Genomic DNA, 13,462 nt, shown 5'->3' with positions numbered 1-13,462 from the left:
CTGGGCTCCAGCGATCCTTCCGCCTCAGCCTTCCAAGTAGCTGGAACTACAGGCAGGCACGTACCACCATGCCCAGCTAAGGGGACTCACTATGTTGCCCAAGCTGGTCTTGAACTCCTGGCCCCAAGCAATCCTCCTGCCTCAAAGCGCTGGGATCACAGGATGAGCCACCATGCCCAGGCCCAGATATCATCTCCCAAAGCAAGCGTAGACACCCAGAAGGGATATCAGAAGGCCCTGCCCAGTAAAGAACAGGAACCAAGGGCCAGGCTGGGCACTGGACAATCATCCATAAGCCTCTCTCACTGCTTTGACCCTCCTTCAAGGCCCAGGACTCGCGATCCACCCACCTCCAAGCTCTGCCTTGGCTCCCAGGCTTCCCCCAGGCAGATGGAAGGAGACATGGCTCCCGAGGAGAAGTTGGGGGTGGGGTGGGGTGAGGCCTACCCAGGCCCAGGCCAGACCGTACCAGCTCGCGCTCAGTGAGGGCGTTGGGGCTCTCCAGGTATTTCTCCAGGGCCAGGCAGGCCGAGATGAGGTCAGGGCTCAACTCCATCCTGTCGGGGCAGACGGAACAGGGACCAACCTCAGGGCCTGTCCCCCAGCCTCCCAGGAAGCCCCCGGCCACCAAGTCCTGCTGGACTTGGTGGCTGGCGGCAAGGACGCTGCACAGCGTTGCTCACACGGGGCCACCGGACGGTGGTGTCTCTGTCCTGCTGTAGTGGGATGTGTCTTTTACGCTGTACCACAAAAGGGGCAGGTGTGGTAGTACACCTTCCCCAAGAGAAAGGGTGCCAGGCCAGAGCCTATTCCAAACGGCCACAGGCATATGAAAATGGTGTCCTAAGGACACATTTCTCCTTTCTGTTTTTAAATTTTTGAGTCGGTGTCTCGCTCTATCACCCAGGTTGGAGTGCAGGGGCATGATCATGGCTCACCACAGCCTCCACCTTCTGGGCTCAGGCGATCCTTCCACCTCAGCCTCTCGAGTAGCTGGGATTACAGACACATGCTACCATACCTGGGTAATTTTTTAATTTTTTGTAGAGATGTGGTCTCGCTATGCTGCCCAGGCTGGTCTTGACCTCCTAGGCTGGAACAATCCTCCGGCCTTGGTCTCCCAAAGTGCTGGGATTTCAAGTGTGAACCACCATGCCTGGCCACACATTTTTTTTATTAAGGAAAAAAAAAAGAATGGGTAGGTAGCACTAACGTCCTAAGCAAAGTGGGTGGCTTAAGGATAAAAACTCTGTCTGGCTCCCTAAATCCTAACCCCAGCCACCCCAAACACTCCCATTAGTCCTTTTTTTCAAAGTTTCCAGATGCCCAGAAGGAGAAAGCGCTCATTTGCTAATTCAGACTAAAGTACATATGACTGAGGGGAGGCTCCATGGCAGGGCTGGAACGGTTGGATCCGAGGCAGAAGCCACCCACCCCTGCCCCGCCTGACTCCCTCCCACCCGGAACACTGACCGGATCTCCTCCTCCACACTGGATCCCTCTGCCCCCTCCGATGTGGGCACGTGCTGAGACTCCCGAGAGAGCTGGCATTCCTGTCCACCAGTCTTGGCTGCTGCTATCCCCGCAGGCCTGAGCTGCGGGGCGTCAGCTACACTCAGAACTCGCTCCTCCTCTGCCTCTGGGGCCTCGTTCTCTGTGCTGTCGTTGTCTGAGATGTTCTCTGCTGTGCTGGAGTCCTCTGATGACGACTCGTACCTGGGAGGGAGGGCAGGTGGGCGGGGAGATGCTGCTGAGAGGGTGGAAAATGGTGGGGAGGGACGAGGGATCTGGCTACTTGACCTTCCTGGGCCTCAGTCCCCCCAGCCTTTGTCGGCCAGACACAGCGACTCATGCCTATAATCCCAGCACTTTGGGAAACCAAGCTGAGAGGATTGCCTGAGCCCACGGGTTTCAGACCCGCCCAGGCAACTTGGCGAGGCCTCGTCTCTACGATAAATCAAAAATTAGCCGGGCACGGTGGCATGCGCCTGTAATTCCAGCTACTTGGTAGGCTGAGGCAGAAGGATTACTTAAGGCCAGCAGGTCAAGGCTGCGGTGGCCGTGTGTGCCACTGCACTCCAACCTGGGCGACAGAGTGAGACGCCAACTACAAAAAAAAAAAAGTCTTTGTCCCCAGGATGGAATGCAGTGGCACAATCCTAGCTCAAGGCAACCTCGACAGCCTAGGCTCAAGTGATCCTGATCAAAACATCAGCCGGCATGGTGGCGCGTGCCTGTAGTCCCAGATACTTGGGAGGCTGAGGCAGGATTGCCTGAGCCCAGCAGTTTGAGGCTGCAGAAAGCCTGATCATGCCTCTGCACTCCAGCCTGGGTGACAGAGTAGGGTCCTGACTCAAGAAATAAAAATAGGGTGCTGAGGACCCTCCCGTGTGCCTGGGAGCTGGGGACAGGGCCGGGGACTCCTCTCACCCGCCATTGACCCCCATGAACTGGAGGCTCCTCCGGTGGGCCGTGGGGTCCGCGGGCTCCTCCTTCCGCTTCATGATGGACCGCAAGCCTGGCAGGGGCCCGCCTGCAGGGGAGGGACGGGGGTGAGAGCCCCTGGCAGCCAGACCCTGGGCCCAGGCCATGGAGTGCCCCACCCTCCCGGGGGCTGCCACTTACCTGCACCCCCAGCCTCCTCAGACTCTTGGGAGGCCGCTGGCCTGGTGGGCTCTGTAGGGGTGGTGTCAGGGGCGGGGGCCTGGCCTGCGAGCTCCTCGGGCTGTGCCAGGGAGGCCACTGTGGGCCCCAGGCCCGCTGAGGATGATTCTGGAGAGGCCTGGGGGGGACCTGGAGGGACAGGAAGCAGAACAGCTGCTGTGGGCTGGACAGCCAATGACAACGGGCCCAGCAGCTGCCGCCCTGTGCGTCATACACCTGGGCCAGGTGTGGGCTCAGGGCCACATTTTTCATTACCATATCCCATCTTCCCATCCCTGGAGGTGGGACGGGTTACTACCAATGAGGAAACTGAGGCACAAAAGTTGCCAAGGTCACCTGGGAAGCGAGTGGCAGAGTCCAATTCCAACCCTTTGGGTGCCTGCCCTGCAGCTGGTCAGGGACAGGACAGGTCCTGTGGCCCCACATTCCTGACCTGAGATACCATCCTCTGCCTGACATCATTCCAAGTGTTCTCTAGAAACGGAGTTTTTGGAGGTGGGGTCTGGCTATGTTGCCCCAGCTGGTCTTGAACTCCTGGCTTCAAGTGAGCCTCCTGCCACAGCCTCCCGAGTAGCTGGTACTACAGGCGCACACCACCATGTCTACCTAATTTTTAAAAATTTTTTTGTAGAGATGAGGTATCACTATGTTGCCCAGGCTGGTCTTGAACTTCTGAGCTTAAGTGATCCTGCCATCTCAGCTTTGCAAAGTGCTGGGATTACAGGCGTGAGCCGCCACGCCCAGCGTAAACATTTCTTTGCCACACACAATAACTATTTCCTCAAGTCCATGGCCAAAATTCAACTTCAATACAGAGCAGGGAGTAAGTGCTTGACACAAGCCAAGAGTGTAGACAGGGCAGGGCTGGGTGAGACACTCAGTCAACAGTGTGGCCAACAGCATCCCCCATCAGGGGTGTGGCTGGTCCAGGCAGATTCCAGAGCCAGGGCTTGAACTCATGTGGGGGACAGAGAGAAAATGCTGGAAATTATGCTTATCTCTTGATTTTTCTTTCTAAATGTGGCAACAAATTTGCATTAAACAAACACATCGTGTGGGCATGTGGACCTGTCAGGAGGCAGATAGGCCATTCCCAATCTCAATCACTGCTCCAGACTCGGGAATACTGACCTCAAGTTCCGGGAGTCAACACTGAAGTGGAGACATTACGCTCAGTGAGAGTAGCCAGACTCCAAAGGACACTGATTCCACTCACAGGAGGTTCTTAGAGTCCTCAGACTCACAGAAGCAGAAAGTAAATTGGGGGCAGGCCCAGTGGCTCACACCTGTAATCCCAGCATTTTGGGAGGCTGAGGTGGGAGGATCACTTGAGACCAGGAATTTCAGTCCAGCCTGGGCAGCATAGCAAGACCTTGTCTCTTTTAAACTTTAAAAAAAATTATTTGAGCCGGACTCGGTGGCTCAGCCTGTAATTCCACGCCTTGGGAGGCCAAGGTGAGTGGATTGCCTGAGCCCGCGGGTTCAAAACCCGCCTGGGCAACTTGGCAAGACCTCATCTCTACAATAAATAAAAAATTAGCTGGGCGTGGTAGCGTGCGCCTGTAATTCTGGCTACTCGGAAGGCTGAGGTGGAAGGATCGCCGGAGCCTGGCAGGTCGAGGCTGCGGTGGCCGGGAACGGCCACTGCACTCCAGTCTGGGCAACAGAGTGAGACTCCAACTCAAAAAAAAAAAAAAAAATCATTTGATTAAACTAAAGAAAAAAAGCTGGGCCCGGTGGTTCACACCTGTGATCCTAGCACTGTGGGAGGCCAAGGTGAGAGGACTGCCTGAGCTCAGGGGTTGGAGACCAGTCTGGATTACATGTGAGACCTCATCTCTAAAACAACAAGAACAACAACAAAAAAAACCAGCTGGGTATGGTGGTACACACCTGTGGTTCCAGCTACCTGGAAGGCTGAGGCGGAAGGATCACCTGAGTCCAGCAGGTCAAGACTGTGGTGGCTATAAGCGTGCCACTGCACTCCAGCCTGGGCAACAAGAGTGAGACTCTGACTCAAGGAGTAAGTGTTCCATGGGGACGGAGGTTCCATTTGGGAAGATAGAATGTCCTGGACATGACGGTGGCGATAGCTGCACAACTTTGCAAGTCTTAATGCCACTGAACAATTGTTTAACAACGGGTAAGATGGGAAATTTTAAGTTATATGTATTTTTTTTTCTTGGAGGTGGGGTCTTGCTATGTTGCCCAAGCTGGACTGCAGTGGTGCGATCATAGCTCACTGCAGTCTCAAACTCCTTGTGCTCAAGTGACCCTCCCACCTCAGCCTCCCAAGCAGCTGGGACTACAGGTGCATGCCACCATGCCCAGCTTTAAAAAAATTTTTTTTTAAGTGAAAAGATAAAATAAACTGGAACAATGGGAATGGGGCCAACTGGTACCAAAATTTATATGAAAGAGCTGAAGTTCATGATGAGTTAAGACAATTCTACAAAACAACAGAAGAGACAGGAAATCTGGTCTGTGAGAAAGTTGTCCGGTTTCCAGTGCCACAACCATCAGAACAGTAGGGCGTTGTCATATGACCGAATAGACCAAATGAACAGAAAAGAGAGCCCAGCACAGGCTCCAATCTCTGGGAACTGGGGGTCAAATAGAGGACTTTCCATAATCATTGGGAAAGGCTGAATTGTGTGGTCTGGTGCAGGGAAAAGCAGCTTGCTTTACACAAGAACACTCAGGCCAGATGCCTATGTCACATTGGATCCCAAACTCACGCCGAATCCCTACCTCACCCTGGATCCCGACCTCACACCAAATCCCTACCTCACACCAGATCCCGATCTCATACCAGATCCCAATCTCACACCAAATCCCTACCTCACCCTGGATCCCAACCTCACATCAAATCCCTACCTCACACCAGATCCCAATCTGACTCCAAATTCCTGCCTCACACTGGATCCTGCTCTTATACCAAATCCCAACCTCACACCATACACAAGAAAGAAACTCTGAAGGTTGACGATGAAAGCGCAACTACAAAGGTAAAGGGAGACAATGTAGTAGAATATTGTGAGTCTCAGAAAAGGGAAACACACCTTTAAAAATTCCTCAAAGCACAAAACACGTATGAAAATATGATGGGTTCAAGTATTTCCAAAGTTATTCAATAAAAGAAGAAAGGAGGTATGTGCGTGTGTGTGGGAGATTCACATTGCCAAAAATGGGCAAAGGGTTATCTTCTAGAATAAGGATCAACACACTTTTTCTGTAGAGGGCAAGACAGAAAACAGTTTTGGACATGTCTGCTGTGAGAACTCGGTCGCAACTGCCCACCTGTGCCATGACTGTGACAGACAGTATGGAAATGAATAGGTGTGGCTGTATTCCAGTAAAGTGGAATCTCATAGAACTTTGCTCATGTTACAAGACATTATTTTTATTTTATTTATCATTTTGAGTAGGAGTCTCACTCTGTCACCCAGGCTGGAGGGCAATGGCATGCTCCCAGCCACCGCAGCCTCGACTTGCTGGGCTCAGGTGATCCTTCTGCCTCAACCTTCCAAGTAGCTATAACTACAGACATGGGCTGCCATGCACAACTTATTTTTTGATTTATTGCAGAGACGAGGGCTCGCCAAGTTACCCAGGCTGGTCTCAAACCCCTGAACTCAGGCAATCCTCTCACCTCTGCCTCTCAAAGTGCTGGGATTACAGGTGTGAGCCACTACGCCTGGCGATTTTTTTTTCTTTAAACAGACAGGGTCTTGCCATGCCACCCAGGCTGGAATACAGGCATGATCATAGCTCACCATAGCCTCAACCTCCTGGTCTCACACAGTCCTCCTGCCTCAGCCTCCCAAGTAGTTTGGACTACAGGCACACACAACCACTGTTTGGCTAATTTTTTATTTTCTGTAGAGAAGAGGTCTTGCTTGGACTCAGGCAATCCTGCCTCAGCCTCCTGAGTTGCTGGGACTAAAGATGCATACCATCATGGCTGGCTAATTTTTAAATTTTTTTTAGAGATGAGACCTCACAGTGTTACCCATGCTGGTCTTGAACTTCTGATCCTCCAAGCTTGGCCTCCCAACATACTGGGATTGCAGGCATGAGCCACTACACATGGTCCTTTTTCTAGATTTTTAACCAGATTCAATGTCTGAGCAGGTTTCAGAAGTTCCTGGTGTGTTACAGAATCAAGATTGGCAAGCTGTAGTCTGCAGGCCGAATCCAGCCCACACCTGTTTTTGTACAGCCCACAGCTAAGGATGCTTTTTACATTCTTGAATAGTTGAACAACTGAAAAAGAATAAGCCAGGTGCAATGGCTCACGCTTGCAATCCCAGCACTTTGGGAGGTAGAGGATGGCCTGGGCCCATAGGTTCAAGACCGGCCTGGGCAACATGGCGAGACTTTGTCGCTACAATTAAAAAAAAAATAGCCGGGCATGGTGGCATATTCCTGTAGTTCCAGCTACTTGGAAGGCTGAAGCAGAAGGATCACCTGAGCACGGCAGGTACACGCTGCAGTGGCCATGAGCATGTCACTGCCCTCCAGCCTGGGGGACAGAGTGAGACTCCAACTCAAAAAAAAACAACAAAAATAAAACAACAACAATAACAACAAAAAGACTCCAGAAAAACAAAAAACTGCTTAGAGAAAAATGAAGAAAGGCTACAAATAAGTGATTCAGAGGAAACTAACTAAGCCTCTATGGTACACATACATGGAGATGTCTGATCTCACTGAAAAACAGAGAAACCAAAATTACAACAATAAGGACACAGCACCCTGTAGCAGTGTCAGACGGGGGAAAAAAACAGAAAGAGGGATAAAACTGTATGTTGGTGTAGATGCAGGGAAACAGGCACCTTGAGCTCAAGCATGGCGGTAGGAGCGTGGACTGGGAGTGCTTCTGTGGGGGGGAGTGGACATGCGTTGGAGTGAGGCTGTGCATCCTCAATGACCCAGCAAACCCCTGAGAGGGGTGGGGATGACCTCAGCACTTGCATACGGCCAAATGTTGGAAGCGACTGGGTGCCCACCATGAGAGGATTTTTTGCTGAGTTGGAGTCTCACTCTGTCGTCCAGGCTGGAGTGCAGTGGCACGCTCATGGACACCACAAACTTGACCTTCCGCCTCAGCCTTTCAAGCAGCTGGAAGCACAGGCACGCATCACCACACCCGGCTACTCTTATTTATTTATTGCAGAAATGAGGTCTTGCGAAGTTGCCCAGGTTGGTCTCAAACCCTTGGGCTCGGGCAACCCTCTCACCTCGGCCTGCCAAGGTGCTGGGATGACAGGCATGAGCCACTGTGCCCTGCCATGAGAGGGTTAGATCAAAAGAGGGTAGTATACACCCAGGGCACAAATCCATACAGCCACCAAAAATGATAAACCTGGTCAGGCGTGGTGGTTCATGCCTATAAATCCAGCACTCTGGGAGGCCGAGGCGGAAGGATTGCTTTGAGCCCAAAAGTTTGAGACTAGCCTGGCCAACATAGCGAGACCCCATCTCTACAAAAAAGACTAAAAAACAAAAAATTAGCCAACAATGGTGGTGTGGTACCTACAGTCCCAGTTACCCAGGCTGAAGCAGGAGGACTGTCTGAGCCCAGGAGGTGGAGGCTGCAGTGAGCAGGGATTGTGCCACTGCACTTCAGCCTGGGCAACAGAGTGAGACTTCAACTAAAAAAAAAAAAGAGGTAAGCCATATTTACAAATAGCAGCGTGGAGGGGTAAACAATGATGTATGAGTGGAAAAAATAAGAAACAGAAAGAGATTTTTGTTTTTCTGAAACACAGTACCATTTAAGGAATTTAAACATGCAGAGGGCGTATTCTTCAAGGACACTCAAATATCTAAATAAGCTTGTCAGGTGGATTGCCAGGAATGAGACTGCGGGGTGGGGTGACTTTGCTGGTGGAGAGCGGGGGTTGGCAAGCTACAGCCTGCGGCACAGGCTCCACGTGGCAAAGGGCTGGATGGAAAAGAAGACCACCAGCTGGGTGGGTGGCTCATGCTTGCAGTCCCCGCATCTGGGAGGCTGAGGCAGGAGGATCACGTGAGGCCAGGAGTTTGAGACCAGACTGGGCAACACAGTAAGACTCTGTCTCTATAAGTACAAAAACATATATATAATCAATAAAAACAAAAGAATGCTATTTGGGATGCATGAAAAGTACATGAAACTGAAATCTCAGTGTCTGTAAATGAAGGTTTATGGGAACACAGCCACGCTCGTTCGTTTACCTGTTGTCTCTGGCTGCTTTCCGTACAAAGTAGCAGAAGTAGGACCAGGTATGGTGGTTCATAGCTATAATCCCAGCACTTGGGGAGGCCAAGGCTGGAGGATCGCTTAAGGCCAAAAGTAAGACCTACCTGGGCAACACAGCAAGACCCCCATCTCTATTTTAAAAAAAGGCCAGGCGTAGTGGCTCATGCCTAAAATTCCAGCATTTTGGGAGGCCGAGGTGAAAGGAGTGCCTGAGCCCACTGGTTTGAGACCAGCCTGGGCAACTTGGTAAGACCTTGTCTCTACAATAAATCACATACACACACAAAAACCAGCTAGTTGGGCGTGGTAGTGTGCATCTATAGTTCCAGCTACTTGGAAGGCTGAGACGCAAGATCAACTAAGCCCAGCAGGCCGAGGATGCGGTGGCAGTGAATATGTCACTGCACTCCAGCCTGGGCAACAGAATGAGACCCCAACAAAAAAAAAAAAAAAAAATTAGTCAGGCATGGTGGCACTTACTCGTAGTCCCAGCTATTCAGAAAGCTGAGGTGGAAGGATTGCCTGAGTCCAGGAGGTCGAGGCTGCAGTGGTCATGATTGTGAAACAGAGTGAGACCCCTACTCTAATAATAATAAAATCAAAATAGTAACAAAGAAATCAGTCAGCTCTTGGGATATTAAGCAAATTGGTTAAAGACATTGAGGTCCACCCGGGCACAGTGGTTCACGCCTGTAATCCCAGCATTTTGGGAAGCAGAGACAAGAGGATTGCCTGAGCCCAAGGATTCGAGACCAGCCTGAGCAACACGGTGAGACCTCATCTCTACAATAAATATAAAATTTAGCTGGGCATGGTGGTGCACGCCTGTGGTTCCAGCTACCTGGAAGGCTGGAGTGAAAAGATCACCTGAGCCCAGCCCATGGCGGCTGCGGTGGCTGTGAGCGTGCCATTGCTCTCCAGCCTGCGCAACAGCAGTGGTCATGAGCGTGCCATTGCCCTCTGGCATGCCATTGTCCTCCAGCCTGGGTGATAGAGTGAGACTCCAACTTAAAAAAAAAACCCACAAAAAACCCCAAAACAAAAAACAGTGGCCTAGCTAGATGGTGAAGAGGTTGGGCCCCTCTGCCTCCCCCTGCAGGGAGCGCTCCCTGATTTAACCATCCAGCAACTGACCTGAGTGAGCACAGCACCACAGCATCATCTGAGCACTGGCCAAGTGTTCATTTTATTTCCCGTAAGACTGCTCCCACAGCAGAAGCCCTGAAGGACCCATCCCCTCCATGCTCGGAATTTCCCACACCTCATTTTTCTGGCCTCAATGCATTGCAATTTGTTCAGTACCTTGGCATGTTTATGTCCTCCCTCACCTCAGGGACCTTGTCCCTCCTGTGCCCCCATTTGGAACATTCCCTTTTCCATCTCTTTGCCCACCTGACTTTTTTTTTTTAATTTTATTTTAATCAACTTTTTTAAAAATGATATTGTGGGGTATAGTTAAGGGTTAGGTATACAAATATGCTCCGTTCAGGCACTCTTGTTGATAAGAGGTGTCTCCCCGTGACGTTTTTTTTTTTTTTTTTTTGAGTCGAAGTCCCAGGCTCTGTCGTCCAGGCTGAAATGCAATGGCATGACTGTGGCTCCAGCCTTGACTCAAGTGATCCACCTGCCTCAGCCTCCCAAGTAGCTGGGATTACAGGTACCACCACTCCTGGCCACTTTTTTAATGATTTATTTATTTAGAGTTGGAGTCTCACTGTCACCCAGGCGGGGGTGCAATGGCACGTTCATGGCCACCACAGCCTCAACCTGCTGGGCTCCGGCGATCCTTCCGCTCAGCCTTCCAAGTAGCTGGAAGTACAGGCACGCACTGCCAGCTAATTTTCTGGTTTATTATAGAGACGAGGTCTCACCAAGTTGCCCAGGCAGGTCTCAAACCCCCAGACTCAGGCAATCCTCCCGCCTTGGCCTCTCAATGTGCTGGGATGACAGGTGTGAGCCACCATGCCCAGCCTCCCAGGATGTTTTACTTATTGACTGCAGGGGCTCTCATGCCCGTCCTGCTCACGATTTCCCTGAGTGCACAGAGGGTTCTGGTACACAGGCGCTCGGTAAACCTGTATTGAATGGGAAGATATGGAAATGAATAAACACGTTCCAGTTCTGCCCAAACAATGCAGAGATTGGGGCTGGCTACAGCAAGAGGGAGTGAAATGAGATTCTAGGAAGGACTTTCAGGGGCAGCAGCTTGCACAGGTGGGGTGGACATCACTACGCTTGTCCATCCTGCAGACAGGCAGGCCTCGTGACTGCTCTGGGAGGCAAGTCTGAAATGGAGGTCACCTCTCAGAGATTCTGAGGCTGGGCCAGGCGAGGCCTCTGGCAGGAGGCCAGAACCACAGGGTCGGGTGTTTGGGATGGACACAGAACAGACGGGTGGTGTTCGCAGCTGGCCAGCAACAACACAGGGCTGCAGGAAAACCCAGCAGGGTCCCTGCCTCCACCCCATGCCCCCAGTCTGTCACTAGGGCTCCAGTCACATGACATTCAAGACAGGACTGAGAACTTGGGACCCACCCTGGAGCCCTGCTGCAGATTCAAGCTGCTTTTTTTTTTTTTTTTTTTTAAAGAGATAGGGTCTTGCTGTGTTGCCCAGGCTGGAGGGCACTATCACAGTTCACTGTAATCTCAAACTCCTGGGCTGCTCAAAAATCTTCCCACCTCAGCCTCCTGAGTAGCTGGGACTACAGGCCTGTGACACCACACCCGGATAATTTTTTGATTTTTTTGTTAGAAATGGAGGTCTCGCCATGTTGCCCAGGCCGTTCTAAAATCCTGGCCTCAAAAGAATCTGTCCCCGTCAGCCTCCCAAAGTGCTGGGATGAGAGGTGTGAGCCACTGTGCCAGCCTATCCTGGGTTTCCTGGCTGTATGACACAGGGCAAGTGAATTCTCTCCCTGGGCCTTATTTTTCTCTGCTATGTACAGGGTTGACCTGACACCAGCAGAAGCAGCAACATGTGTTGCGAGCATCAATTCCTCAGGGTTCCAGTGGTGGAGACCACGCTCACGCCACTTTCCAGATAGGGAAGCTGAGGCCCAGAGAGGTGATGGCACCCACCCAGAATCACACAGTAGTGTGGAATGCCCCTGGTCTGGCTCCCAGTTCCCCCACATTTGATAAAGCACAGCTGTCACTGTGAGTCATTTGAGCAGCTTCCGCCAGGGACCTCAGGGTAGCTGAGCAGCTGGCATTCTGCTCACCCGGCATCCCCTTCCCTGGCATGAGGACTCAGCACTTCTGCCGGGAAGCACCCCTTTCCTCCCTCAAAGGCCACCGAGCTTGGGTGGGGCTCCCCTGCCCCCAGGAGCCAAGCCGGGCAGAGGGACACAGTGATTGGCTCAGCATTGAGCATGTGACCCAGGCCAGCCAATGAGGACCACCCCCGGGATTTTCACTGGTGCTTTTTTTTTTCTTTGAATCAGCATCTCATTCTGTGGCCCAGGCTGGAGTGCAGTGGCACAATCACTACTGACTGCAGCCTTGACCTCCTGGGCTCAGGCGATCCTTCCACCTTAGCCTCCCAAGTATCTGGGACTACAGGGTGTACCACCACACCTGGCTAATATTTTGATTTTTTTGTCAAGACAAGGTCTCACTACGTCACCCAGGCTGGTCTCAAACTCCTGAGCTCAAGTGATCCTCCCACCACAGCCTCCCAAAGCGCTGGGATTACTGGCGCTATGTGGCACTATGGTTCCCTTTCCACTGATGCCAAGAGCAACAGGACCACCTTCGTTTGCTAGCCTGAAATGAAAAAGGCCCCCGGGGGAAACAGAAGAGTAAAACAGTGGGTTAGACACCTGGTGCTATTTGAGCACCTGAATCCAGCTATGCCTGAAGCTGTCCCTAGGTTACCTAACCAGCCATGTTCCCTTTCTATTGCTGCAGCTGGTCTGAGGTCGATTCCTACCACTTTCTGAACAAATCCAGAGAATTTGTGCCCAGTAAACCAACAGCCTTGGGGAACTTCCCCCCAAAGTCCTCCTCCTGCTTTCCAGATGCTGGCAACATGCCAGGCACATGACTTCTCTGTGTGGCCCCAAGGTGGGGGGTACAGTTCCACTCCTTCCTGGATGAAGGCGCAGACAGTCCCAGCGCGGAGTGGCCTGTCTGGCGGGAGGCTGGGGCTGGGGCTGGACCCTGGCATCCCAAGGGAAGAAAGAATGTTGCCGGGACAGTACGGTGACCCACGCCAGAGATCCCAGGCCCCTGGGAGGCTAAGGCGGAGGATCACTGGAGCCCAGGAGTTCCAGACCGGCCCGGGCAACATAGAAGACCTCGCCCATACCAAAAAAAAAGTCAGATAAAAGAAAGGGCCGGACCCCGTCGCGGCAGCGGTTGCTCACCCAGCGCCCCCGCGCAGCCTGGCTCCGTGATGCTGATCTTCACCGCGTGGACGCTGCTGGTGGCCGCGGCGGGCTCCACGCTCAGACTCTCCACCACCTCACGGCTGCAGAACACGGGGGGCTCCTTGGAGCCCGGGGGGCCCCTCGGAACCCGCAGCCCCGCCCCGCACGGCTCCAGGCTCTG

General features: G+C 52.4%; 1 protein-coding gene across 1 annotated transcript in view; it reads right to left on the bottom strand.

The window, feature by feature from the left end:
- KANK2 (KN motif and ankyrin repeat domains 2) overlaps positions 1–13,462 on the bottom strand; it is a 24,436-nt gene that overhangs the window by 8,969 nt on the left and 2,005 nt on the right. Inside the window, exons 3-7 of the mRNA XM_008068888.2 lie at positions 13,279–13,459; positions 2,626–2,793; positions 2,431–2,533; positions 1,474–1,716; positions 470–557 (exon numbers count right to left, since the gene is read on the bottom strand). Of these exons, the coding sequence (XP_008067079.1) occupies positions 470–557; positions 1,474–1,716; positions 2,431–2,533; positions 2,626–2,793; positions 13,279–13,459 (783 nt within the window). The remainder of the gene's footprint in view (positions 1–469; positions 558–1,473; positions 1,717–2,430; positions 2,534–2,625; positions 2,794–13,278; positions 13,460–13,462) is intronic.

Source organism: Carlito syrichta, unplaced genomic scaffold (genome assembly GCF_000164805.1).
Source record: "Carlito syrichta isolate Samal-C Ts95f unplaced genomic scaffold, Tarsius_syrichta-2.0.1 Scaffold311628, whole genome shotgun sequence".
Taxonomy (NCBI): domain Eukaryota; kingdom Metazoa; phylum Chordata; class Mammalia; order Primates; family Tarsiidae; genus Carlito; species Carlito syrichta.
Note: the sequence above shows the minus strand (reverse complement) of the source record. Positions and strands in the feature narration are given on the sequence as shown.